We start from the raw sequence: 27,288 nt of genomic DNA on the forward strand, positions 1-27,288 counted from the left end.
AGTAAATAGCTGACATATCAGTGCTTTTAGGCAATTTAAATTACTGCAGTGGGTAAGCAACCAGGAGCATTGACATTTCACATAAATTGCATGGGATCTCAAGAGTACTGTAAATATAAATAGCTACTTAGATCCAGTTTATGTAGAAGCTCACTTTCTTGTACTGGTTTTCCTGTTTCACCCTATCACATATCAAAATTATTTACACCATCATTAATGCTTTCTCTTTTGTTATGGTTTGTATTTTTTTAAAAAAGATTTACTTCCACTACAGCAACATGCAGTAAAAGGTCTTAGAAATATTGCCAAGAATATTTAAAGGGGTGACAGCTGATTAGAAAAGTATCATGGAATTTTCCTAGAAATATCAGTTTGGGAAACTGTCATTCATCATATTATAGCACTCCCTAGTCAGACCTTTAGAAGAAAAAAAAAAACCCAGAAAGAAAGAGGTGGCTGATGTTTTTCTACACTGCTATTGCAAAATCTGGAAATCTCAACAGCAGGATGTCTGATTTCTATTGCTGCACTATTCTAATGATTGTGGTAATCATACTACATTCTCCTAGTGCCTTCTCCTTCCATCAAATGTCTAGAAATTGAGGCCTTCAGGGCTGCCTTACATCCCCCACAGAGCAAACACATCCTTTCGAACATCTTATTGTTCTTATTTTCTTCCCAGTGGTAACATTCTAGGGAATATATTACACATAGGAGCTTTTGGGCGATTGTGAAAGATGGTCTCAGGAGTTTCTGAGAAGCTTGTGGGAAAACCCATGAAGTGGGGCTCCTCCATGGTTAAGGGCAATTACCTTACTCACAGAATAGCTGCAGTTGGAAGGGAGCTCTGGAGGTTATTGCAGTAACTAGAACGTCCTTATCTTCTTACAATGACAAGAGGAAAAAGCTCAAAGCAAGGTCAGTCAGGATCTGTTGCCCAAGACCATGTTCAATTGGGTCTAGCATATGTTTGCAGACATTTGTTTCTAGAAGGGTTATGAATACAAGACAGCTCTCTAATTTAATACAGTCACCTGACCAATCCTTCCAAAAAGAAAACATCCATTTGTGTGCTTTTGTAACATACACTAAGACCAAAAACTCGCCATAGTTGGTAGGTTTCATAGGCAGTTTTTGGCTTTTGCCAAAAGGCAACAACATTCTCATGCAGTGAAGGCTGTAGCCTGGCTTTAATTCTCTCTGACAACCTAAAATATAGCATTTTTGCCTTATTAGTTGAGGTATGAGAGTAGTAAGCACTGGATTTAACAGTGAATTGGGGCATTTTACTGAAAGGAAACAATTCTATATTGGTAATTTCATTAATGTGAAATGTGTGTTTAAGCTCAAGGCCCAGGACATTTAGTCTTACTGTCCAGAGCACAATAAACACCTAAAATTCAAACCCTTATTATGCTTCTCTCCCAGAACAAAAGCCTCATTCATGAACATGCAATTTACAGTGACTAGCTGTCTGAGGGTGTTGCTTTTGAGTTCAAAGAACAATTACTTTGCAAATTATAACTAATATAGATTCTATTTAGGAATGAAAGGATTAAGTGAACACTCACTAGATGGTGTTCCATTACTGCATGGGGTGACTGTGCTAGTTGCACCTCCTATTCACCTCTGCAGCAGACTCTTCTTGAAGAAAAAACAAACACATTTGTATTAGAGGACAAAATGGGGATGAAATAATTCTCTTAACCGGAAATTTGGAAAGGCTTTAGTAAATTATTCACCATTTGTGTTGAATGTCAGTAAGAGGAATTTCTAAAAGATAAAACAAATATAAGCAAAAGAAAGCACACAAGGTTGTTTTGGGTCCACTTGCGACTAGTCAACAGTTTTACACCAAAAACCTTGTCTTTCTTGCAATTGATATTATCTATCTGTTCATCACCTTCCCAAATTCTGCTGACATCATCCATTGAAACAAAAGGGTTCATAAACACTCAGCAAAGAAACACGTCCATTTTGCAATTAGTTTTATTAAAAGGATGAAGTGAATCATTGGATGCCTACTCTAGCAGAACCTAATGCATCACTTTCTTTTTCAACAGAAGCTTAATAATTGCAACTAATCCCCATTAATGTTAGTGAATCAGCTTAAGGAAGGAGGGAAAAAGAAGAAAATAATAAAACTGCTATTTTAAGGGAAGAGACTTTTGGCATCGGTGCAGTATTGTAGCACTTCAGATGTTTTAGATTCCTGGGGATGACAAGGATGAGAATGATAAAGGGAATTGCTATTCAGAGCTGAATTAAGATAATGCTGTCATTGCAGAATTTCCAGAAGGAACCTTTTCCTTTTTAAGGCTCTGAAGTGCAACCTTACATGAAAATTTTAGGAAGCCATTTTAGTGTAGATGACATCCCAGTGATGACATTACTTTTTCCAACTGCCATTGTGGAAAGATAAGGACATTCTAATAACCATGTTTAGGAATTTTCATACAGAAGATGCTACCTACTGCTTTGAGCATTTACTGATCCTGCACAGACCTACTTCACTATTTCCATAGGTCTCCAGGTTCAAGCATTATTGCAATCTCTACTTTTTCTTTCCTTCTTCCTTCTCCTGTTTAATTGGGGTTCCTTTCAGTGGCTGACTTGCTCTCCTTCAGTTGATGGTCCACATCATTCTCACCTTTATCTTTAAATTAGCCTGGAGTTTCTTTCCACTTCTAAGATTAGCTCATTCTGTTATTAGCACACAGAAAATCTCCAAGCAAACCAGTAACAGCCCCTGCTGAGTCTGACTTGTTTATACACCATTAACATCTGCCACATAGCAATTAACAGATGTTTGGAAAGCTTTCCTACAGCAGGGGCTCCAAGGGTATGTAAATGATAACAGAATGCTCCTGTTTTTTAAGCTATGAAAGGTTTAACCTGTTTTTGCCATGCAAAAGCTCAGTGAAGAGATTCTGTTAGGCTTTATAAGTTTCTCAGAACAGCAGAGAGAAGACAGTTACATAAAAGTAATTTGAAACATTGCCTTTATTCAATAGACAAGGTGGTAATGGAAAGAGGAGCAGGATCATGGAAAGTCTGAGAACTCCCCTAAGACTGGAAAGAACTAAAGTTAAGAGAAATCACAGAAGAGCTTAAAAAACAGGTGTTAATAATACCTTATTACACTGGTCAAAACAGTTTGGTAAATTTGCACCTCAGAAAAAAAAAATACTGCTAATAATATGTTTAAAAATTATTGACATGATGTTCATCAGCCTTCTATAGCAGTAGAAACAAAAAGGTCTTGTGCAACTAGAGTACCTCCTCTAAACTAAAGAATGAACTTTGCAGACTGAATAAGAGAAGATAAGCCACCACTTGACCCTTTGACTTCAAACTCCTCACACAATAAAGAAAAAATCTTTCAGAAAGAAAAAAAAAATCTAGACAAAGAAGCTCACGAGTTTATTTCAAAAAATAAGTTGCTATTTTCTAGAACTGTCTTATTTCCTCAGAAAAAAACTCTTCTCGCCCTGAGTTCAAATAATCTAATGAAGCAAACCTCTGAAACACATTTGGCTTTACCATGGCTTTTATTTTTACAGTCAGATTTTCTGAAGAATTCTGACCATATTAAGCACCAGAGGAAACATTGTAATAGGTCAAGACAGAAATAGAACAGAAATATTTATTCAGTAAATATAATTAAGAAGGCAAATCCAAATGCAGAACTATACCTTACATCAAAATTCCCCCTAATGTCTCATTGAACTTGCAGCAGCCTTCAGTATACTGGGCTTCTGTGTCCACCACTTCCAATTATCCTTGTGTTGTCTCTTTCCTGCCATTCTCAGCTTTTCTGACAATACTAATTTCTCCTCCAAGAGCAATTATGGACTGAAAAAAAATGAACAATTTTTTCCTTTCCCTCAGCAAAAGTGTACCTTACCTGGGAGGATCAAGCCCTTGACTGCACATGACCTCCTAAGAGGCTGTTCTTTGCCAGATCTCTTTTTCTGTTCTAATCACTATACAATGATTATGCCAAAAATTTCCTCACCTAAGGATGCAGAGAATAATTTGCTCTACCCCAGTATCCTCAGCTTGGTAGACACATGGAGGTACAAATGAGGACCAAAGCACCTTTGGCGCTGGAAGCTGTTCTGCACATAGTGACGGTGAGTGGAGCACAGGCTATGCACATTTCAGCATTTTGCTCAAATGAGCATTGCTTTGAACCATTTTTCTCCTTAACTAAAGCTGCAGTCTGAAATTCAGAAATTTCAGCAACAGCCTTAATTTAAGAAGTTCCTGACTTTCATCCTTGTTCCATCTCTCAGACCACAGTGATTGATAGCAGATTGTGCTGTGAGCCAGGGAATGACACTGGCTTTACACAGATAAATCAGACTCAGAAAAGCATGGAATAAAGATGCCTACATGAAGCTGTGGAATGGATGGCCTCACCCAGACAGAGGAGATAAAAATAAACTCAGGTTTGCTAATCTAACAAGACCAGGGCTGAGTGGTAGCTTAATTATCCATAATGTACCACAGAGCTAAGGTTCAAAAGAAGAAAATTCACTATTTTAGGAAATGGGAAATGTGAGCATAAGAGTAAGAAGGTTTATACAGACAGTGACTACTTTTAGAGTAGGGATATCAGCAGAGTTTTTAAGCAACAGAGATATTGTGTCACTGTTTTCCAATATAACCAGTGGTTAAAAATGATGTTAAATTGAGGATGAAAAAATGCATTAGGTCTATATTTTTAGTTTGTTTTATTTTAAACCCCTAAAATAGGAGCTGACTTACAGAACATATATGATAAATTTTGAAACACTTAGCTATGAAACGTTAAAGACAAGTACTAAGGCATGAAGTATTTCACTAATAGAGGATGCAACTCCATAAAAATACATTATGAGATATTAGATATTAACTTAGGTTAGCAGTGGCAATAAATATGGCTGCTCTTACAATGGTTTGACTAAGCAGATATCCTTTCTCCTCTTTACAAAAATACTGGACATGAAGAATAGCAACTGTCCTCTTGAAATGAACATTTATTTTAGCTGCAGAGGAGACAGATTCAAACAACAAAGGAATCAAATTTTAAATGGGATTTTTATAATTCTCACAGTTGGTACAAATGAAAAGCAAACAATGGACAGCTTTCTTCCAGTGAAAGTGTAGAGTAATTTATGTTGCCCAGTGTACTTTTAAAATGACCATACTGGTTTAAAAGACCCTCTCACTTTTTCAGCAGTAGAGACTGCCTTTACCACCACAGAGCTGGCAAAAAATGTTTCTCCTTAGCCAATTCAAAGAAAGCCAGAGAAGCAGATGAAATTTTTGAGCATTAGATTTTATAGTTTTTCCCAAGAAACTGACAGTGAAGCAGAAGGAAACTCTCACATTCTATGTCACCAACAAATCCACAGAAAATAAATAAATGCTATTGTCAGGGTGCAAGTGACACACAAACACATGTACATCCCCACCCCAGAAGAAACAAAAATGAAAAAAAACCCCAACATTTGGAGAGAAGCAGAAAAGGAGGAAAGTCCTCTGTGTTCTGCAACTGGCAGTTTCCCTAGTGGGATATATGACTTACTATGAGCTTGCCAATACCAGTGCAGCAGCAAAATTTCACTGTCTCAGTAGTTCCAGAAGTACTGACACAAAGGACATGCAGTCAAGACTTAAAAGAAGGCTGGCGCCTGGGAAAATGAGCTGCATCATTCTGAAGACTTCAAACATCAGTCCTGAAAGACAACTGGAATAAACTGAAAAACATCAAAAGGTAGCTGTCTTGGCCATGTCTTCTATTTAAATTCCATGCAATGAGCCCATTTAAAATTTTTTATTAAGCCAAGTATGATTGCAGCTCTTGGTAAACAAAGTCGCTGGACACTGGCATTTTATGTATACTAATTAGCTGAAAAAAACCAGCTAGAAAAACCAAGAATGGCCAGGTAGGATGGATTTGGACCTACCAGCAATGCTGAACTACTTTTTGTCTGGTAACAACCAAGGCAGGATTTGTTAGAAAATGTAGTTTTTTCGTTAGCTGTGTCTGTAAAATCCTTTCACTTTCAGGCTTTTCTAGTCCAAGAGGAAAGATATTAAAAAAAAGATGTAGCCAGAAGAATGACCAGGTGCTTGCCAGCAGTATGGATGATGGTGTGAGGACCTGAGCTCTCTGAGGGACTGGACAACACTGGATGACTGATTTGATTAGTAAGAATTGTCTCTTGTCTGCATTCTCCTTTGCAGTAACGAAGCTGGTAACCCAAGGGAGGCACTGCCATACAAGCAGGTGGCTCTAACAAGAGGAACCTGTGTGTTTTACACATGGAAAAATGTCTTTGAACTCATTATTTCCTTTTGTTTCACAGCAGATGAGGAAGGCTACTGAGCACAGTCAGTGCTATAACCCACTGCAGGTGCAAGGCTGGGGAGTGAAAAACAGAGCATAACCTGGCCAGTTTCTCACTTAGGGAATCAGTGCCTGTGTTTTCCAAACAGGGAGCAATGGAACTTCTCAACAGTGCCCCTGGAGACGCCAGCTGTTTGGCAAGTAAGGACAGCTCCTCTCACCTACCAAAGCAGGCTGCACACCTTGCCTGCTGCTACTGCCTAGAAGCAAAGTGATTGATACTCTGTGGTTCTACCCTAGGCATTTTTTAAAAACTCATAATGTAACATTTCTTATGAGAACAAGCAGGAGAAAAATAGTAGTCTGTATTAAGGTTAGTAAAAGAAGAATAAATCATATGACTAATCCAATAAAAATTCAGCATTGGCCTAAGGAAAAGCACAGAACCATCACTACCACAAGAGTTACAAACAACTGAAAATATGAGGATAGAATGCATGCTAGATTTTGACAGGAGTCTGACCTGCACTCCTGGCACCTGCTATCATCTGTCAGTGGTCTGCAGATCCTCATCACTTCTTAAATAACTGAATGCAAGCCAAACAATTTTAAAACCAGACTGTACTTCTTAGGTATAAACCAATACCTGTCTGTGTTGAGGACATATGTTGCAAGAAATTAAAATACACTTAAGAGTGAAAAAATGCATTGAATCTGTTTTCACGCTACATCTGTTAAGACTTAATTGTCAATTAAGCAGGATGCTTCAGAACTGATTAAGTTCCACTGAATTATTAAAAAAAAATACTGAAGTAATCTGTCAAAAAGTATTTGGAACCTGTGGGAGAACATATACCAAAGATATTTTCTGTGGTATGTTGACAATATGTTATAAAAGTAGTTGAAACAGTGTGTGGTGTTCTAAAAAAATTTTAAAAATCTTTAAAGATAGGAAAAATATTCAGAGACCAAGAATGATTGTATGAGCTCTTGAAATGTGCCCATATGTATAAAAAAAGTGACTTCTCTGTTAGTTATTTCAAATATCACATTATCAGGTCACAAAACTGGAATACTTGACTAAAGCAGAAACTGTTGCAAGACTTCTGAAATTCTAAGGCAGATATGTTTATACAACAAGCAGGCTCCTGTTATTAATAACCAGATCTTTCCATTACTTGCACTACAAGTATTCTGTATGTGCACAATATATTTTCATTCGTTTCAGGGAATCTGTTTTCCATTCAGATGCCATTAAATAACCAATAACTTTCACACTTTCAATAACCAAATCCTTCAAGATGTGCATTGAGACCACTTGCCTCTTGCTCAGAACTCTGCTGAAGCCTGATCGCTTTTATTATCGGTACTATTTTTGTGCTGAGTTTTGTGCTGAGTTTTTATAAATTGCTTTCATTCACTGAGAAGCTGTAATTTATCTTCTCATTGAACTGTCTTTCTGAAAGCTAAATAGCTATTAATGTATTTTCAAATCATCTTGCCCAAGTTTTTATCTAATCAGTAAGCACTGCAGTACAGGAACTCTCAATCTGCATCTCTATTCAGCCAGTCATCAATGCCACAAAGGGAAAAATAGGAATCAATCATAACAGAGACATGAGTTCAGTATAACTGTTACTGTTGTCTCACACAGACATACCTGCAAATATACAAATGTAATTAATCCAATGTCAGTATAAATTTAAGGATCAAAAATATATTTTTCTATTTAACGGTACAAGGAATGTATCTGAGGTACCTTCAACACGGTTGAAGGCAGGAAAATAGAACTGAAGGGAAAAAAAGACATATTTTTCCTCTGCAATGATATGTTAAAACATGCTCCTTTTTAAGTGATTTTGCTCCATGGTTCCCTTTCCTCCTGCTCTCCCATCTGACCATGCACACTTCCTTGATGCTGCAGCCACAGGGCTACAGTGCTGGAAGTCTCACTAACACTCACCTAACACCTCTGCTGTCAGCACTGCTCCCCTTCAGATGTTTTTTGGACTCTCAATCAAATGCACTTTTGAAATATGGGAGCAAAAAATAAGTTGGTATGGAGGCCAGTGGTTAATACACCAAAAAAGAAGCCTGGCCAACAGAGTAGATTTGAATGCTGCAGGAGGGAACACTGCATTTCTCCTCAAGAATCCCATCTTTGAGTCTGCTGTGTAGTACCTTGTGATGCAACAATTATGAAAGTGCATTAGTGTTTATTTTGAGTTCACAACAAAACATATAGACATAATAGACGTAAATACACATTATCAACAGCATAGAAATTTCTGCCATATTTCTAAACAAAGAACTATTTACTGTGAAATTAGTTATTAGATAAACATACAGCCAAAGCATGTTAATTATCAGAGTTAACATCTAATTGATGAGGACAAAAGAAAAAAAAAAAATCCCTTATTTAGTTTAATTAATTACCACCAATTGGCTGAGGCACAACATTAGATCTAAAACAATATAGTATTTTATGCCCTACACTTATTTTAATGTTCTACTTGAACACTTAAGGTAAAGTGAAAGTAAGTTACTTTGAAGACTTTGACAGGGTTGTGGTAGGATTTCCTAATACTTTTTGGGTGATTATGGACAGCTGAGGATAAAACATGACAGTACGGAAGACATTTTCAGCAAACAATGTTTATCTGTGCTTTTTTGTTCAGTTCCTTAACAGGAATAGTATTTTCCTTTACTCACAACCCCACTTTAAGAAATGAGTAAACAATGATGACTAAGAAGCTTTGGCTAGAAATGGCTGATTTTGTTTCATTTTTTAAAATTTGGAAGAGATTAATCTAATGACCTTAAACCACCATGTTTTTACTTTGGATTTATCTTCACTTTAGCTTCCATCTACCACTGGGCAAGGGGTCATCTTTGTCATGCATACTCAGCTTGCAGAGTTCTTTACTGTGGGGGATTTGAGCAACAATGACATATCTGTATTAAAAAACCACTAAATGCAGAGATAGAGAGAAAACAATTTCTTTGTTAACACATTAGAAATTGGAGAGAATTGAATTCAGTTCCCAGCTGTTTCAATGGCTCCCCATACAACACTTCAATCCCTACTTCCCATTTAGACAAGCTTCGATCTTATTCTTTGACTCTGAATCCCAAATTCTAGATCGGACACTGATGCATGACTCACATCAGTCTGATTAGCTATCGCCTATGAAATTCAGGTCAAAATGAAGACACTGAAGCATAGGCATCTGAACTCCTGCCAAAGGCAAAAACCTCAAGACCCAAAAATAAAAAGACTGACTCAGCTCATTCCGAAGTGCTCATCTACTGCCTGGTCCCTCTTGGCCCTCCTAACACCACTGACTGCACCAGCACTGACCTCAACTAAGGACAATGGAGAACTCACTTTTTTAGCCACCACAGCCTTGCACTGTGTCCTTTCCTCAGAGTCCCCCACAGCCATGACCACGCTGATGCCATGACAGGAAGCCACATATCAATCATATCAAGCCGGCAAACACAAAACAACTTTGCAACAACTGCGTCCCCACAGAAAGCTTAACCAACTTGAACAACTTCTCCAAGGGAACTTACAACACACTTCCATGGCAGATAGGACTCTGCCATGGAAATACTGCCTCTGGTACCCTGGTACAGTAGAACACAGGAAAATCTCTTTTACCGCAGCTGAATGAATGAAGATGCTACAACACATTAAATCTGGACTGAGCAGATACAGAAGGATCAAGATCTTTATATAGCAAGTGTCAATTGTTACCAGACAAGGTAACCTGAAGGTTTGTCTTCTACCTGGAAGAGGAATAGAATAATCTTCTCCAGAAAAAAATGAACATAAGCACAGTTCAGATTCAATGCATTGCAACATCTTCATTTCCTGAAGGACTCTTGCAGTCCTTTTCAAAAACTAATACAGATTTTCTTGTATGTTCTGCAACAGCACATCAGCGGTGATACTTCCATGGAGCTCTAACACAATATTAGTTGTCTAATCTGGAATATGAGCCTAAGTATGCACAACTGTCTAAGATACAAATTTTACATGAAGGGTCTCTCGAAAATGCTCCTGCACTGCAATGAAAATTTTGTGTAAATCAGCAGAAATTCTAGCACTTCTAAGATCACAGGTATGGGAAAGATAAAATAATTTATCCTTCCTGTACCTGTGATCTTAGAAGTGCTAGAATTTCTGATGCAACCCATCAAGTTTATATTATTTATATTAGATATTGTGAAGTACTTTACATGACATTACTAGACATGGTGAAGTATTTTTACGTCACGGTAAGAACAGTAACAGGGAACACTTTTTCACTAAACTATCATTGCATCAGGTATGATGATTTACATGAACATCCCACAGATTACCCAGAAGAACTTGGCTTGTTTTGCAATGGTTTGCCACACATCCCTGTGGTAACAGTTTTAACACGAGATTACACGGCATATAGCCATGAATCCAAAATCCCCAACGGTGCATTTAGTATGCGCTGAACTAACTGGTAGAAAAAAATGCTGTTATATTAGCTTTGCACTGGCACAAATGCTGGGCCACACTACCACATCTCATTTACTTTGTCACTGTTTATAAAGAGATGGCTGCTTCCTTTCATAAAATAACTAACTGTAATAGAACAAGGCACATGTTTACAGAGTAACTTGGTGTTAGAAGCACTGCCTCTAAAAGGAAGGAAATTTTTTTTTGGACTGTGTCTTTATTCCTTTATAGAACTCTTTGCTTTGTCAATACGCAGAACAAGAAGTCTGTCAGGAGACTGCATTTGTTATCAGCTCATTCTCCTCACATGACAGTACTGTAAATATTTTTCTCCATTATCACCCTCACAGTAAATAACTTTGAAGGTGTGATTTAATTAACAGGAATGCAAATATTTCACAACTTTTGCCTATTTTAAAGAAAATGAGTAACAGACAAACCCATGCACCAGGAAATGAATGACCAGAGGTAGTGAACTAAGGTCTACCAGGCAGGGTTCAAGATCACTTAGGCAGGATGACAGTTGACATATTTGCAGTACAGTTCATCCATTTTCTTATCTGGTAAAGCATTCCACAATAAATTATAATTTATTGCATCTTTTGCAACCTTGTCAAAGGCCACACCTAAGATTTTTGCTTCAGCAATAAATTCCACCTAACTGTGTACCGGAATTCACTTGACAATCTAAATAGCTAAAATATTTTGGTATTTTTTAATGCTAGTACCAACAATTCTTCTGGTTTACACAACACCACATTTACTTTCTACTAAATTTGACTATGTGTAAAAACTAACATGAGATTTCAAAGTAATTCTCCAGTGACAACCATCCATGAGCAAAAAACCCAAGTCATAAGTATTTCTCATCCCTCTTTTTGCTTGCCTTTTTCCCTTGTGGGAGTGTTTATCTCTGAATAGGGACAGACCAACCTCAGCAGTATTTCTTGATGTACACAACTAAACTGCTCATGAGGCTGGCCATATGTTTCTGCATATTGTCTGTAAAAAGTACAGCAGAAACAAAACTTTAGAACAGCCCTAAGTCTTCCATATTACCATAAACAGGTTCCAATTGTAAAACTCCAAGCAAATATTTATGAAGATGAATGGTTACTGCCAGGGTGCTTCAGATTTTGCTGAGAGGTTTGGGTTTTTTTCACTTATTAGCAATTAATCAAAAATAGGTAGAGAATACCCAAATCATTACAGCTTGAAGTTCAGCATTGTAAGATTCACCGTACGTATGCAGGATCACATGTTAAAATTGCATCTAAGCATGCAGTAAGTGAAGGGTTTTCTAGGGTAAGTGGTGTCATACCTTTCTCCTTTCTAAAAGCACTGTTCAGGGTGAAAGAGAATGATTTTATCATATAAGCAGAAAGCTTCTAAAATAACTGCTACTTTGCCATTAAGTTCACTATCTTGACCTACTCTGAATGTACCATGACAGACACTTGAGATAGGTCTGTTTATTTTCCTCGTATGAAATTCTTTGAAACACAATGAGTAAAACCACTGCTTTAAAAATACTTCAAGTGCCATATTTCTCTGCTATCAAATTCTGTGTCTGTTTGCAGTCACATAAAAATGTAAAATCCCAAGCAAGAGAAATCAAGAGAATTGCTTACCACTGTGTTTATGCTACTGGCCAAAAAAATCCATACCAATGACAGTTAAAAAAATATTTAGGAACATTAGATTCAAGTGTCAACATTTTTCTATCAAGCATCTATGATGCTGCTGCTGCAAGCCTGACCTCAATTTGAAATGCTAAATATGCATTAGAGCAAAGGTTTTTTTCTTGTCATTATTTATTCGCTTCTGTTTAATGCTATTTCCCACTCATATTAGCAAAACAACTGAAATTAACTTGGCTGCATTACAAATAAATATCACCACATACCTCTTCATTAAAAATCTGCATGTGTACTATTATACTTAGAGTAACCAATTAATATGGATGAATGGCTAGAAATGAAAAACACTTATCTCTCTAACCTTGTCTTCAGATACAACTGTCTGAAAACCACACCTTCAAAACTAAAATTTTCTGTAATCATGGTCTTTCAGGCTGGAAAACTCAAAGTAAGTTCCCTTGCAGGTTTTTAACTTAATGACTTCAGTTTTGAGGGGGAATGAAGTCTAACACCCATACGTTAAACAACAGCATTTTAAAAAATCTCCATGACTCTCAAGGTCATAAAGTTCTTCTAAGGATTTATATTCAGCTTTGTGTAATATTAGGAGCTGTGTGTCAGCAGTGAATTCATGTATCCTTATCACCATAGGTTTTTTGGCAGATAGTGGAAAACTTCTTTTATTACTGATAATTCTATCTAATAATAATTGTCATATTCTTTGACCTCTTGCTGCTCTTTTAAACTGCTTTCTGCCCTAGATTTTCGACAGGCTTCAATCAAAGTGCATTCTGGTGTCCTTCTTCCTCCCTGTCTCTCAAACTCTTCCACAGGGCCTTGAATTCCCTTCTGGATTTCCAGTTCAATACTCCCAAGTCGCTACAGCATTTGCTGGTAGGTGGGCAGAGCATCCCAGGCTTTGAATGGCTTTTGCCATACATGTTCTCCTGGTCAGCATGTGCAGATTGCAGCAAACAACTAGTAAAGCTGGGATTTCTCCCTCTTTCCCTCAGCAGATAAAAGAACAGAGTATTTGTCCTCTAAGTGAGAATCCTCTCTGGAAAGTGGAAAACTTAACCTTTCAGAAGAAAAAAAAAAGTCTTGGGAAAACTGTTAAACCCATTTTTTTTTTTTGAGAAAAAAAGCATGTATCATTTAAAAAAATAACTGTATCACAGAAATAACAGAAGAAGATACAAAGATGAAACAAGCTAAAGGAATGGGACAGAATTAATGAAGCCTGCAGAAAACCTGCAGAAAAGGACAACAACCTATGCACTTTTTATTTGTGTGCTGTTCCTATTTTCTCCTCAGAAAGTACACTTTTAAAAGTACTTCTTGAAAAGACACTTGCAATTTTGATTTGTTCTTAACTAGGTTATGTAAAAATCAAAGAAGATTTAAAACCAAAAATGTAGAACTGAACTCTGGGCTCTATTATTCTCATTCAACTCATTCCCATCACTGCCTCCTTTAAGAAGAAAGGTCACAGAATTACTTGCTGGTGAAGTGGATAGATGATAACAGGACCAGGAATGGTACAAACACTATTATAATACATTCATTCTATTTTCTGTGGCATGCTGATCAGTCATGTAAATTATGCAGAGATGTCATCAGCAAGTCACCAGATTTCTAAATCATCAGCCTCATTTCACTTGGGTAAAGGGTAGCGATGTCTGTGAGAATCCATATGGACAACATTTAAAAATTGGCTTCTGCTGATTTATGTAATATAAAGGATCTTATCCCAGTGCTTTGCAAATGACATCTCTAAGGAGACCAGCAAGATTCTTTTCCTTCACAAATACAATGACAAGAAAACAACTTACGTTCAACTTGATCAAACATTACTGAGAACAAGAAATCTCTTGGTGTCATGTAATATTCTCCTTCATATTCCAACGACGCAAAATGCAAGAAGCGGTGCTTTCGAAGAGACAGTCTTTCATCCACGTCTGCATGAATGACATCTTCCTTCTGAAAAAGAAAAAAAGTGCACTGCATTTGTAGACCAAAGATGTAATTAGAAAAAAACCTTATACACAATCTTGATCAACCTCAGTATTTTGTGGGTAGCCACAACAAAAAGCTACCAGCAATAAAAGTTTTATGGCACAGTCTTTAAGAATGACATGTTTATGATAGTCAAAGTATTTTTTGGCTTCACTGAGAGCATGCTTTAACAACACACATGAGCCAAATTAATGGATGGCTGTCACCAAAGGCTCATCCTGCTTCCCACTCCCCTGCTCTCAGCCATGTCTTCCTGCACCTTCTTGTTTGCCAGCTCTGCTACCTGGGCTCTTGCTGAGCCAAATTCAGCTTGCTAACTCAGCAAAAACCTAAACCCACTAAACAGTAAATAGTATTTTGCCAGGTTAGTGGCTGGCTCAGCAAAGGCTGAAATGTGTTGCGTATCTATGCAAATGAGCCATTCCTGAAGTTAATTTTTGAAGTGTGAAGCAACTCCTAAGATGGGAAAATAATGATGTTCTAGTTTAAATATGGGCCTGTCCTTCAGAGAAGTCAAAAAATGGGAAAAGCAATGAAAACACCAACAAAAGAGTCAGAGATCATACCACCAAACCCAAAGATTCAACTAGTCAAGCAAAGAAAAAATCTCCAACTTCATTAATATCGAGAGACTCAGGATCAAAACCATATGAGTTGACAATACTCTGATGAGTAGCACCAGCATTTATTGGCAGCAAAAGAGGACACAGACCCAGTGAAACAGAGATATTTATACTTTAGGATTTCAGAGATGGTAAGTGACAACAGGAAAATGAGAAACTCTAAGATTCAGAACACACACTGTGTGTATTTGAACATTAATCATGGAACAATTACCATCACATATTATATTATACATTATTGTATTTCTAAATAGAAGGCTTCAACTTGCCATTTAATCCCATGCCTTGCAGCTCTGTGTTAGCATTAAGGACTTGTTAAAGTATTTCACTGCATGACAGGCTACAAGCACCTGTTATAGTCAATCTTAGTTTTCCCTTGTAGCATGTTTGTTTGTCTCAAACCTCAGCTTTCAATGAAGGGTGGGAGGGAACCAATAACAAGAAAAAATACTCAAAAATAATTTAGATTTAAAACAGTCATATTCTGATATGTAAGGAAAATATGGGCTAACTCAAGTATCTGAAGCCAAGACTTGCTTTGGTTTAGACAGAACTGCTTTAAGCTTCTTACAGTATAGAGCTCTATCATGGCCTACAACCCAAGTGCACTGCTGCTGTTCAGACCTGCATGTTCTGGAAAATACTGCTTAAAAACAAATCAAATGGATTAACAAATGTAGCTTTATTCTTTTTAAAACTTTAGGGGACAAGTGACTCCAAAATTGCTTAGTTTACAAGACCCAACAAATGCTGTAAATCTCAAATGAATATTTCACGGTTGCTGGGTATTAACATGCTGCATTCTTATTAAAATCACATCCTTCTCACAGTAACAAAAGCAATTTTTCCCCAATGGTAAGTTTTTTAAAAAAATGCAAAATGGTTTCACAATTGTCCTTTAACCAAAATTATGTAATGAAAGGCAATCTTTCTGCATATATACAAAAATAAAAAAGTTTAGAAAGAAATAAAAAGCAAATTCTACATGTTCAAACCAACTGGATTTTCAAGTTTCTTAAGTCTTGCAGTATTTATCTGAATACTGTCTAAAGCTAAATTTGTTACTGATAACAGAACACTGAATTTCAGCAGTCAACAATTTTAACTGAAACACATAGGTACCAGTTTTGGTCACCACCATATAAGAAAGGTATTAAACTGTTAAGAGAGTGTCCAAAGGAGGGCAACAAAGATGGAGAAGGGCCTTGAGGAAAAGTCGTATGTGGAGTGGCTCAGGTCACTTGGTGTGTTCAGCCTGGAGAAGACTGAGGAGAGACTTCATTGCAGTCTGCAGCTTCCTTGTGAGGGGAAGAGGAGGAGCAGACACTGATCTGCTCTCTGTGGTGAGCAGTGAGAGGACCTGAGGGAATGGCCTGAACCTGTGTGAGGGGAGGTTCAGGTTAGGTATTAGGAGAAGGTTCTATACCCAGAGGGTGGTTGGACACTGGAACAGACTTCCCAGGGAAGTGGTCACAGCACCAAGCCTGACAGAGTTTGGGGAACATTTGGACAGTGTGCTCAGGCACATGGTGCGACTCTTGGGGTGTCCTGTGGAGGGCCAGGAGTTGGACTCGATGATCCTGATGAATTCAAACTCAGCATGTGTCGGAACTCAGAATGTCCCACAGACATTCTCGGACGTTCCAGACCCAGGTCAAAAGCATCTGAGACCCTGGCATGCAGCCAGAGACCCCTGTGGTTTTGAATCTGACCCATGGAACAGTTTACCAACTTTGCAGGAAGAACAAGAAGTCACAAAAGTTTAGATATTGTAGTAGAAGTAGTCACGAAGTAAAGGGTAGGATTTCTGAGTGCTGTACAGGGGGGTTTTAAGCCTTGTACGCAGGGGTCCAAGTTTTGTACATGGGGGTCAGGAGATCTAAGATGGAGGGACTTGGGTGTGCCCTGTCCTCTTTCTTTCTCCTTCCTAGCCTCCATGTCTTTGGTGATGTTGGCACTCACAGATTGGTTTAGAGTAGAAAGTCACCATTCAATATAGATAGTAGGTATTGGGGAAAAAGCATAAACATGTAGTACGTAATATATGATATAAAAGATAGCACCAGCCCCCTGGGAGGGCAGTGTGCCTTTGTCTGACCTGCTGAACGGGCCACAGCAGTTCAGGAGAAGAATCTTGTAGATAACCAACAATAAACAACCTTGAGACCAGACAACAGAAGACTACTGAGTCTTTCTTCGAAGGCATGGGTTGGAGGAGGGACTTTTCCATCTTTTGGGGTCACCCCAATCCGGGGGTGAAACCCCGCAAGCATGTTCTGTGATTCTGTGTTCACATCTTCACATATTAACTCTGAAGGGTGCCTTGTATTTGGAAAGGAACCTATTCCCATCAGAATTACAATAAAATGTGATTGTAGACTCACCAAACCCCTTTCTTTTTGAGAAACTGGCATCCCTGATTTGCAAAATAGCCTTGGCTAACTTCTTATGAACGTCAGCTTCAAAACTAGCACAAATGAGGACAAAACAGGATGAACTAAATCAGCTGTGCCATCCTCTACTTTTTTTTCTAAGCTTTTGCAAAATTCCTGACTTCCTGTCACTATTAAAGAAATTCATCATCTGCAGAGAACACCCTTCAGGACATGAGCATGAGCTCAGCTAGAGCTCATTTAAAAGCTGTATCCCTCCTTCTCATTCACTATTATTTTCTTCCCCAATATGTATCTCTCTAAGTCTTCAAGAAGCAGGGATGCCAGACCCACCAAAGACAGCTGGTAAGGGATAGAAATAGCATGGGAAGAAGTAGAAATAACAGGAAGAAGCTCATGTTTTTTTTAAAGAAAACCAAACAACTTAGAAGCATAACTCCCATTTGTTCTTAGAAGAGACAAATGTTTGAATAACTATTTAATCATTATTCCAAGTGCCCAACCAAAGTTTAAATAAAAATTATGTTTTGAAGAAAAGGCTGATTCAGTCACTTAAAATTTAGACTGATCTTCTTTTGAAGTACTAATCTAATGAGTGCAGAGGGGAGCAACTCTCTTCACAATTCAGTATCCTTTCCACTTCAATTAAATCCTGACTAATTTCTAAGTAGTTTTTCCTGAGTCATCCAATGAGTCCTTCAGTTAAAAAAGATTTGACATTCCTGACATTTTAAAAAACACTGTGAAAGCTCATTTTGCTCATAAAAATGCATGTATTGGGCAGAAAGTAGAGCTTTACTCTTTTATTCCACAAAATGAGTTTCAAGTAACGACAGGTATACTGTAAGAAATAGTTATGTATTTAAGGCTGAACCTCAGATATTAAGGTATCTGTAATCTAACACCTAAGCAGTTTCCAACAGTGCAAGCTCAAGGCAAGCTGGAAACAAAAATTTAAATTTCTGAGGTACAATGGGTGACAAGAATCTATTACTACTACCACAAGAATCTTGTAAGCATAGTTTAAAATAACTCTGGGATTGTCTTGGGCTTATTTCTGCCTGTAACAGTGCCATACAGGAGAAATCCAACCACAAAGAGCTACATGGCTGTAACGGTAGGGGCTTGGGTTGAAATTCCACTCTCAGCTTGCTCTTCTGTGTGTGGGTCCAGCTGGGGCTTCAAACACTGGGTGTGTTCCCATGGGCTCCACAGCACCCCCACAACCAAGAGAATTGAGAATGAAATATCAGCTTTAACTTGGAATTTAGTCACCTTTGTGGTTTTATGTCAAGCCTCCAGTGCCAATTGCAGAATCTACATGGTAAAGCTACAATAGCTGATGGTAAATTAGAATTGAATGGCATGAAAAGGGCTCCAGGAGGATGCTGTGCAGGTGACATGGCAATGGATCAGGAGCTGACCAGCCACAGGCATCTACAAGCATTACCAAAGACTGCAGTTTCCTTCCTGGCTTCCTGCACAGAGAAATGTCTAAGGGCAACAACATTTCTCCAAACAATTAATTTTAACGTTGATATAATTAATCTGTTTATCAGCCAGTCTCCTAAATTTAAGATGCTATTAAAGAATTCATGGTGTTCATGGTGTTCAATCTTCGGCTTGTGGCTTTATTTTTCTTTTTTTAAAATTATATTAAATAAAAATGAAGAGTTACATAAATAAAACTTTGATACCTGTGTTACCTGTGTTTTTAGTGACACTGCTGATCACTGTGATGTGATTTTGTAACACTAATTCTGCATCTATTAAAAATCTAAGTAATTTTTAAGTACAAACTCAAATATATGCTGCAGATTATTAGATAAAAAATTATTTTAAAATATCAAATGCACTCATCTTTCCCTTCAATTTAAAATTATGTCTTCCCCTTTAATTAATTTTACTTTTTGTCCCTTTGCACAGCATTTGGTGTTTTAATGTGTCTGTGCCTTATAAGTTTTCTGTCTTCATCTTTTTATTCTATTCCATAAAATAGAATACACTTTCTTGTTAATTTTTTCCAACATAATTTTTCTTTCTTTACTCCTTTCCATACAATCTACTTATTTTGTCTCTTTGTATCCTTTCATTGCCTTTCTTTCTTCTATGATCTACACACCTTCCTTCCTTTTTGCTTTGGAAAAAATAAAATTAAGATCTCCTTTTTCCCCCCCTCATCTGAAAAGAGGATCAATTTTTTTTCTTCTCTCAATCTGAAAGAATTAACTTGTTACACTCATTTTACCTGCTACAAGAATAACTAAACCAATGTGTGGATGTACTTAAATTTGAGTTGGTGCCAGCCAGATCTCTGGGAGCCTCAGGTTTGGAGCCGTTAATTCACACTAGATCTACAGAAGGATTTAGCAACCCTGTATCAAATTTCTGTACCCCCGATAAAAACGTGGCAGTTAACTAGTGTGATTATTGTATCTCAATTTCAACCCAATCCATTTTGCAATGATCAAAATAACAAAAAATGTATCTCAACCTCCAACTCTGCTGCACATGTTAACATACCCAGCAAGCAGGCTGAATGCACAGAGGAATAATGCTCAGAACTGAACAAAGTTTCATGTGATTCAATAATTGACAGATGAAAAAGAGTTTTGACAAGAAATCCATTTGACAGAAATATGTGACTTACAGAAAGCTCAAAATCATAATCTTTAAGAAAGCTTGTATAAGTATGTGCAAAAGTAGTTGGTACTTTTACAATAAAGAAAGTGAGCCATGTCTTGATCAAATGCACCAGTTACCAAAACCAACACCAAGTTAAAGACATAAGATTAGAACCAAAATGTTCTGATGATGTGAATTGATCTGTATTACTTTTTAAAACATTATCTTTTCTAAGCTTGCAAATCAAACTTAGCCTGGACACGAAGTAAGCTGGGGCGGGGTGGAGGGCACAAGGGGAAAGCACAGAACTCATACAGTGAACATATTTCTCTGGAAATCAATTCCAAGTATTTGAGTGACTGAAACTGAACATTTGTAAAATGCTCTAACAGTCTTGAAATCCCTACCTATGAAAAGGGCAAGAGATTAAAAATACCTTCTCAGGAGCTACTTCTGAGATAGAGAACAGACTGCTAAAATAAGGACAGGAGAAGAATGAGAATGCAAAAGTCTCTGCAGTGTCTGGCTGCTCTTAACGGCTGAATATAAACACTTGAAAATTAGAAGAAGCCCTTTCTATGCACTAACAGGTGCCACTCCCCTCCTTTCTTTCAAATGGCTGCTCAGTCAGCTCTGCTGTGCTGGTACTAATTAGTGACGGTTATGTTTGAAGCAGCAGCTGAGGAGTTTATTTGCATCTAAACCCCTGCCATTTCTGGTTTTAATTTTTCTCTCCCTCCCCTTGCATTTCACTGAGTTCAGACTAAATTGTGCACACAGAGCAGATCTACTGTTACGAGCACCCATACCAAATGGAGAATTAACTCGAACATGAGGATAATACAGAAAACGGTCTCAGTTTATAAGGGTTTTTAATTTCAGCATTTAATTCTAGAATTTCTACCTTACCAGAGCTCATTTTTAAACACAAGCGTAAAACAAAGTAGGAAACTAACACATTTCCCCTAACAGAATATAAGAAAGGCAGATAAGGTACCCAAGCTCTAACAAGCTGGGGAACCAGTTAATTGATTTAACAAACCATACATTTTCACCTCTACTTGCAAGTTATCACACCAGCCTACTTACACATTCCCCTACTGAGGCTGACACACCACTCAAACACACTGGTGCAGAAGTACTAAATACATACAGAATGGCAGGGGGACCACATTGATGCCTAAAAGACAACACACCCAGGAAACATGTCCATACAACTTTCTGGGAGAACTCATTACATTGCATTCGACAGTCAGTGGACTTGGGTGAAAAATGTGTCACATCTACTTCTCACTGATCTTTCTCAGTCAATCACTTCACATTAAAGAGCAGTTAAAATGTGAATGCACAAATACATTTATCTTTAAAAATAAGAGGTGCTAGACATTTTGGAAAGATACTATGTGTGGATGCATAAACTATACATGGTGCTTTATTGTGTGCCTTTAAAATCGTAGAATCATAGAACAGACTGAGTGGAAACAGAGCTTATAATCACCTAGTTCCAATCCCCAGCCATGGGCAGAAACACCTCCCACTAGACCAGGTTGCTCTAAGCCTCATCCAGCCCAGCCATGAGCACTTCCAGGGAAGGAGCACCCACAACTTCTCTGGACAACCTTGTTCCGCTGCTTCACCACCCTCAGAATTTCCTCCTAATAACGAATCTAAACCTGCCCTCTTTCATCTTAGAGGCATGCCTTAGAGGCATGCCCTTTTTACAAGGGCATATGACCCCTTGTCACATGCCCTTGTAAAAAGTCTCTCTCCAGCTGTTTCATAGAAGAAGTGCTCCAGCACTTGGATCATCTTTGTACCTCTCCGCTGGAGTCACTCCAGCAGGTCCATGTCCTTCTTACATTGGAGGCCCCAGAGCTGGATGCAACTCTTCACATGGGGTCTCATCAGAGAGTGAAGGGGCAGAAATCCTTGACAAGCTGATCAAGCTTGTTTTAAAATGCCATCATATCTTTATTTTATCTCTTCCTTCTCAAGTCAAGTGATGTATGGAGTGTATCTCCGCACACCTTCTCAGAAGGAGCTGGGAAAGCCTCTAAGCCATCTGATTTTGCTTATCCTGAGCTTGCAGATCTTTGGGATTTTCAAGCTGATAGGACTTTACCTCTTAAGTGTACTTTTGCTGCAGAAGGAAACCATATGCCTTTCAAATAACTGCTCGCTTTGATTGGGTAACTCAGAGCTCTACTTCATCTATTCTGAACTACATCAAGAGATAATCCATTTATTACATGAGATCCAGTTTTAACTGCACACCCTTGAGAATAGGACTATATATGCCTGAGTTTCAGAAGTGCAACTTCAAACTGTTGGACATTTTGCAGTCCAACTCATGCCAGCTGCATGGTGCCATATATTTACCTGATGATTTATAGCCTTAAAAGGTTTTTATTGTCATAGTGCTTGGTCCTGCAACAACTGTACAGACAGGAAAAATAAGTTAACTGCTTTAATAGTAGGTGGTTGAATGCTAGACAACCGTTGTTGTGAACAAGACAAACTGTGGATTCAGGGCTCATATGGAAGAATATAAAGGATAACTATAAAGGATAATTTCTAAATATTTCATGCTGGACATAGTGACCTAGGCAGAAGAACCTAAGGGAAGGCATGTTTAAAACCTAGACTGGGAGAAGATGACAAAAAGAGGAGGCAACTTTCCAATAGGTAAACAAAGCAGTACAGACTCAAGTTTAAAGAGACGAAACTCTGAGGATAAGGGAGCTAGATTTAACGCAGCAGCAGACAGTTGAGTTACACAGTAAAAAGCAAAGTGGTTTTTTTTTTTTTGTTTTTGGGTTTTTTTTTTTTTTTTTTTTTTTTTTTTTTTTTTTTTTTTGTAATTAAATAAAGGTATTGCATTAGCATGTAATGGTTGGGAATATTTAAATATATCCATGTTCATGTATGAATAAAAGGTACTAGAAACAAGATGGCTATTCTAATTCCTGTAATGGCTGAGCATAGAAGTAGTACATACAATGGAATGGGAACTAAGATAGTAGGAAGTTTAGTGACAATTGGCGAAAAAAAAAAAACCAAAACAGAAACATACCAGAATTTGTCTCACAAGCTTTTTAAAACAACTCCAAAGTGCCCCTGTCAATGGTTACATACAGTTTCAAGAGTTCTGTATACCCTAGGTTTGCAACAATGTGCCAAAAGTATTCCCTCAAAGTCGTTCCACCAGCATAATATTTCACACACAAAGTATGCGCTTCCAGGGAAACATGGTGAAAGAAACTGCTTCTCTCTCATCAGAGAACACTGTCACTTGTGTGTTTTGAAACACATTTCAGAATATCCATCTTGTTTAAGCACTATTCTTAACATGTTTGTACATCCAAAACGTTTTAAACAGTGGCTGATGGCACAGTGCCTCCAACAAGAGTAGATATAGAAGAGCCTTGGATTGCTGTATCACTCCGTGAAACATGCTGTGTGCCAATATAATTACGCAAATCCCGTTAATTTTTAACCTAGGTACTTCGTACTTGCTCTGCCAGGGAATTTTCATCATGGCACTGAGACAGCATTACAAGAAATACACCCAGTGCTGCAGTTGCCAACCAGGCTACCACAGCACTGATCAAAACCAACCCTGCAGCAGCAGAACCTATGGATTTAAAACCAATTCTCTACCAAAGCTCCCCCCAAGTGGAGATACCCTGTGACTTCATCTTCCTGGACTAAGAACTACGTTTCTCTATAGAAGAGTAAACAGAACTCAAACCAAACCAAACCAAACAGGAGACATACATAAGGCCTAAAAACGCTTATACGACACTATTGAAGAATGAAAAAAAATTTAAATATTCATATATAAATATAATGCAAATATATCTCAATGCAAATATAATTCAAATATAATTCAAATACAAATATAAAAAGAACTTAAATATTCAACAATCATATATGCTAGCTGTCATCAGCTTCTGCAAATGAGTGCTTCTATTGAGCCAATCTGCAAAGACTTTAAAAGAAACTTGTAGCTGTTATGAATTTATCCAAATTTCAGTGTTTCCCTTTTGGAAGGGTCTGACATAAAGAAAACTCAGTTTAAAAATCTGATGATTCTTAGAAGAAAGTTCTGCTGGCTCAACTGAGATAGGAGCCTTTAGTTTATTCTTCATGCAAAGCATGATCTACAGGATTGTGCTTTAAGGCTCTTGTTTCAATCCACACATGTATTTAACAGTGTTACGAGTCACTGCACATTATACCAGTGAGCACACCAGTTGCACACACTCTTAGGATAGCTTTCTATGCAAAGCCACATAAAACTCTGTAAATACTGGTAAAGGAATTACAAAATTAAGAAAAAATTAAATTACAGTTTGTGGGTTTTTTTAAAATAAAAAACAAGCAAAAACCGCTCACCCCCCAATAAAATGAAAACACAGCAAAACAGAAGAGGCCATTGTAACTACACAAGCATTTGTTATAAATATTTTGAAACTTAGGAAAAAAAAATCAGTCACTGTCTAAAATAAAGAAGACCCCAAATAGTAGGCAATACTCAAAACATACAATTCCCTAGATGTGTCAGATTGCTGGAAAGACAGGAAAACTCTGTTCAGAAAGTGTCAGAATTCCCTTTTGTGATAATGTGAACATTAAAGAGCTAATCACATTACTCCTTCCCCCAGAAGCTTGAAAACCCTCTGGAAGTGTGTGAGGGGGAAGTTAAGTTTTCTAAGCTTTTCTCCAGCCCTTTTATAACAAACCTTTCAAAATTAAAACACACACAAATTCAACAGAAAAAAAACCAAAAACCCATACAAAAGGAAAGAAGGACAGATCTATATGCTCCTGGTTCTTCCACATAAAGAACCAAATTGAAAACAAAAGGAATCCCTAACTGAAAGTCACAATATACTTTTTACTCTTCAAGAATTCTATCTGATTTTACCCCCATTATTAGCTATGTTACACCAAGATATTTTCTCAGTTCTCAGGGAATCTGGTACTTAAAAAGGTGCCATAAGTGAAGGGGAGTTAACTGATTAGGTTGCCATAGAAAAGACTACCACCAACAACCCTCCTCAAGCATTCAACAGCAGCTGGGAAGTGTGAAATTCTTCACTTTATTTCAGTGAACTAACACTGTTAGATAAAACTTCCAGAGTAGCAAATTAATCAGAAAATAGCAACTTGTAAAGAAAAGAAAATAGAATATCTTTAAAGCTTTTTTCTGTCTTCCCCCCCCCCCCCCCTTTATTTATTAAACATTTAGTCACACAAATGAAAAATGGTTGAGAAGTTAAGCTCTTCAGAAGAGTGGTCAGAGCTATGCTCAGAGGATTTAGCAGGTCCCAGGAGGAAGCAAAACAAATATCCATATGTCCTGTAAGATTAATACAACAATAACAACAAAGTCATTGCAACCACAAGAAATGTTTATACTGTAATTAAGTTGTAAAATTATATTTATTTCTCCATAAAGCTGCTGACTTCCCTTCTAAACAAATGATTTGTTTTCTGTAGGAGTCACTGATCTTGTGACAATGTCACGTGTAAAACCTGAATGTCTTAAAACACACTATATTTTCCAATGGCTAGGCATATTTTCCATAGACTTGCTTATTTTTTTAAACTTTCTACCTATGCAGAATTTTTCTCCTACAGCATTTCCATTTGATACAGAAATTACATATGGAAAGATTGAATGAAAAGAGACAGCTAAAACAGTTCCGCTGCACCACTTGTTCAGAAAAACAGAAGCCACAGTGAAAGTTTTATCTAAATTCTGGCATTCCCATTTACTAATGAAATACTTTCATCAACATTAGTTTGTAAAAAATTCACAATAAATTCAAAATATTTGAAAAAATAATTCAGAAATTTATAATTTCCCCCATTCAAAAGAACATATTTACTTTGATCTAAGCATACATTATTTAATCAAAGAATTTGTGTAATAGTTGAAGTTTTCGATCAATTGCAAAATGTGTCACACACAAAACTGGCAAGGATAATCTTCCAAGTTCTAGCACACTGCAGTGTAGATCAGAATGTTTAAAATCAGTTTTTGACAGCCCCTTATAGAAAATCTACAGAGAACTGAACAGATGAGATGTAGTTAAGGGCACCAGCAGTAGGTAACAGAAGTTTGAATTCATTAAATGAATTAAATTTACACACACATTGTATTTGCAAAGAGGTCTTATTATCTTTAAACTGGACATCAAGGAGATGATTGTTCAGAATACTAGATTTACATCAGAGAAATTCAAAAGGTCACTTTTCCATTTAGAATTATCAAGAGTTATCCTAAAAGCTGAATTCAGTATCATGTGAAGAGAGTAACACTGACAAATATTTATTTTAATTTGAGCTATTAGAGAGTGTAAAACCAGTGTATTCCTGATAACAGCAGAGTTGTATTGACCCTTCATTTTTTACCAGTGTTTATAAATTCCATTCTCTAATTTTGTATTTTTCTTCTATAATGAAAGTTCAAGTATATTTTCTCCATCCTCCCTTCAAAGTCCATCACTGCTGCACCCTCAGTGAGACTGCAAGGTCACAACCAGAACCAGAATTTTCTTCTTTGCAGCATCTGAATCTAGGAAAACCCCGTACCTAGTAGGTCATCCATTTCTGTGTGCTACATTCCTCTGTACTGGAGATAAAGTTGTTTTCAGCCATCCTGGCTGCACCTTAAACAGCTTTTGCAGAGGTTGTAATACCATTTAAACAGGTCAGCAAGCATGTGCTGATTTTCTTTTTCAAGACCTCCGTAGTTATCAGTGTTGCTTCATTTATCAAATCTGCCATATTCTTGGAAGCAGACTGTGCTGTTAGCACAAACCTTACATTTCTTTGGGAGGTCCAAAACTCTATCTGATGCAATTCTCTCTTCTCCTCTTCAACATTTTAAAGATTATCTTTATCTCAGACTTCTCTATTGAAATAGTTTGACTGTGACATTTAATTCAAGAAGGATGAAATTATGTAAAATCCTGACTGAGCCAAATAAATGCTTTGTTCAAACTATTTTCTTTCATCAAAAAATGACTTCTCGGACATGCTAAAACCTCAGGTATGTGTACATTTTTCCAAGAGAGACTGTCCATTTGTAAATGTTTGCAACACTAACCAAAAGTAATGCATCTTAGTTTTCTCCTGCTCT

General features: G+C 37.4%; 1 protein-coding gene across 2 annotated transcripts in view; it reads right to left on the reverse strand.

Moving 5' to 3' along the window:
- Window positions 1-27,288, reverse strand: part of MICU2 (mitochondrial calcium uptake 2) — a 136,332-nt gene that overhangs the window by 48,703 nt on the left and 60,341 nt on the right. For both annotated transcript variants that reach the window (XM_038152437.1, XM_038152429.1), the window contains exon 2: window positions 14,311-14,458. In XM_038152437.1, the coding sequence (XP_038008365.1) occupies window positions 14,311-14,458 (148 nt within the window). The remainder of the gene's footprint in view (window positions 1-14,310; window positions 14,459-27,288) is intronic.

The sequence above is a fragment of the Motacilla alba genome, chromosome 1, assembly GCF_015832195.1.
Source record: "Motacilla alba alba isolate MOTALB_02 chromosome 1, Motacilla_alba_V1.0_pri, whole genome shotgun sequence".
NCBI classification, from domain to species: domain Eukaryota; kingdom Metazoa; phylum Chordata; class Aves; order Passeriformes; family Motacillidae; genus Motacilla; species Motacilla alba.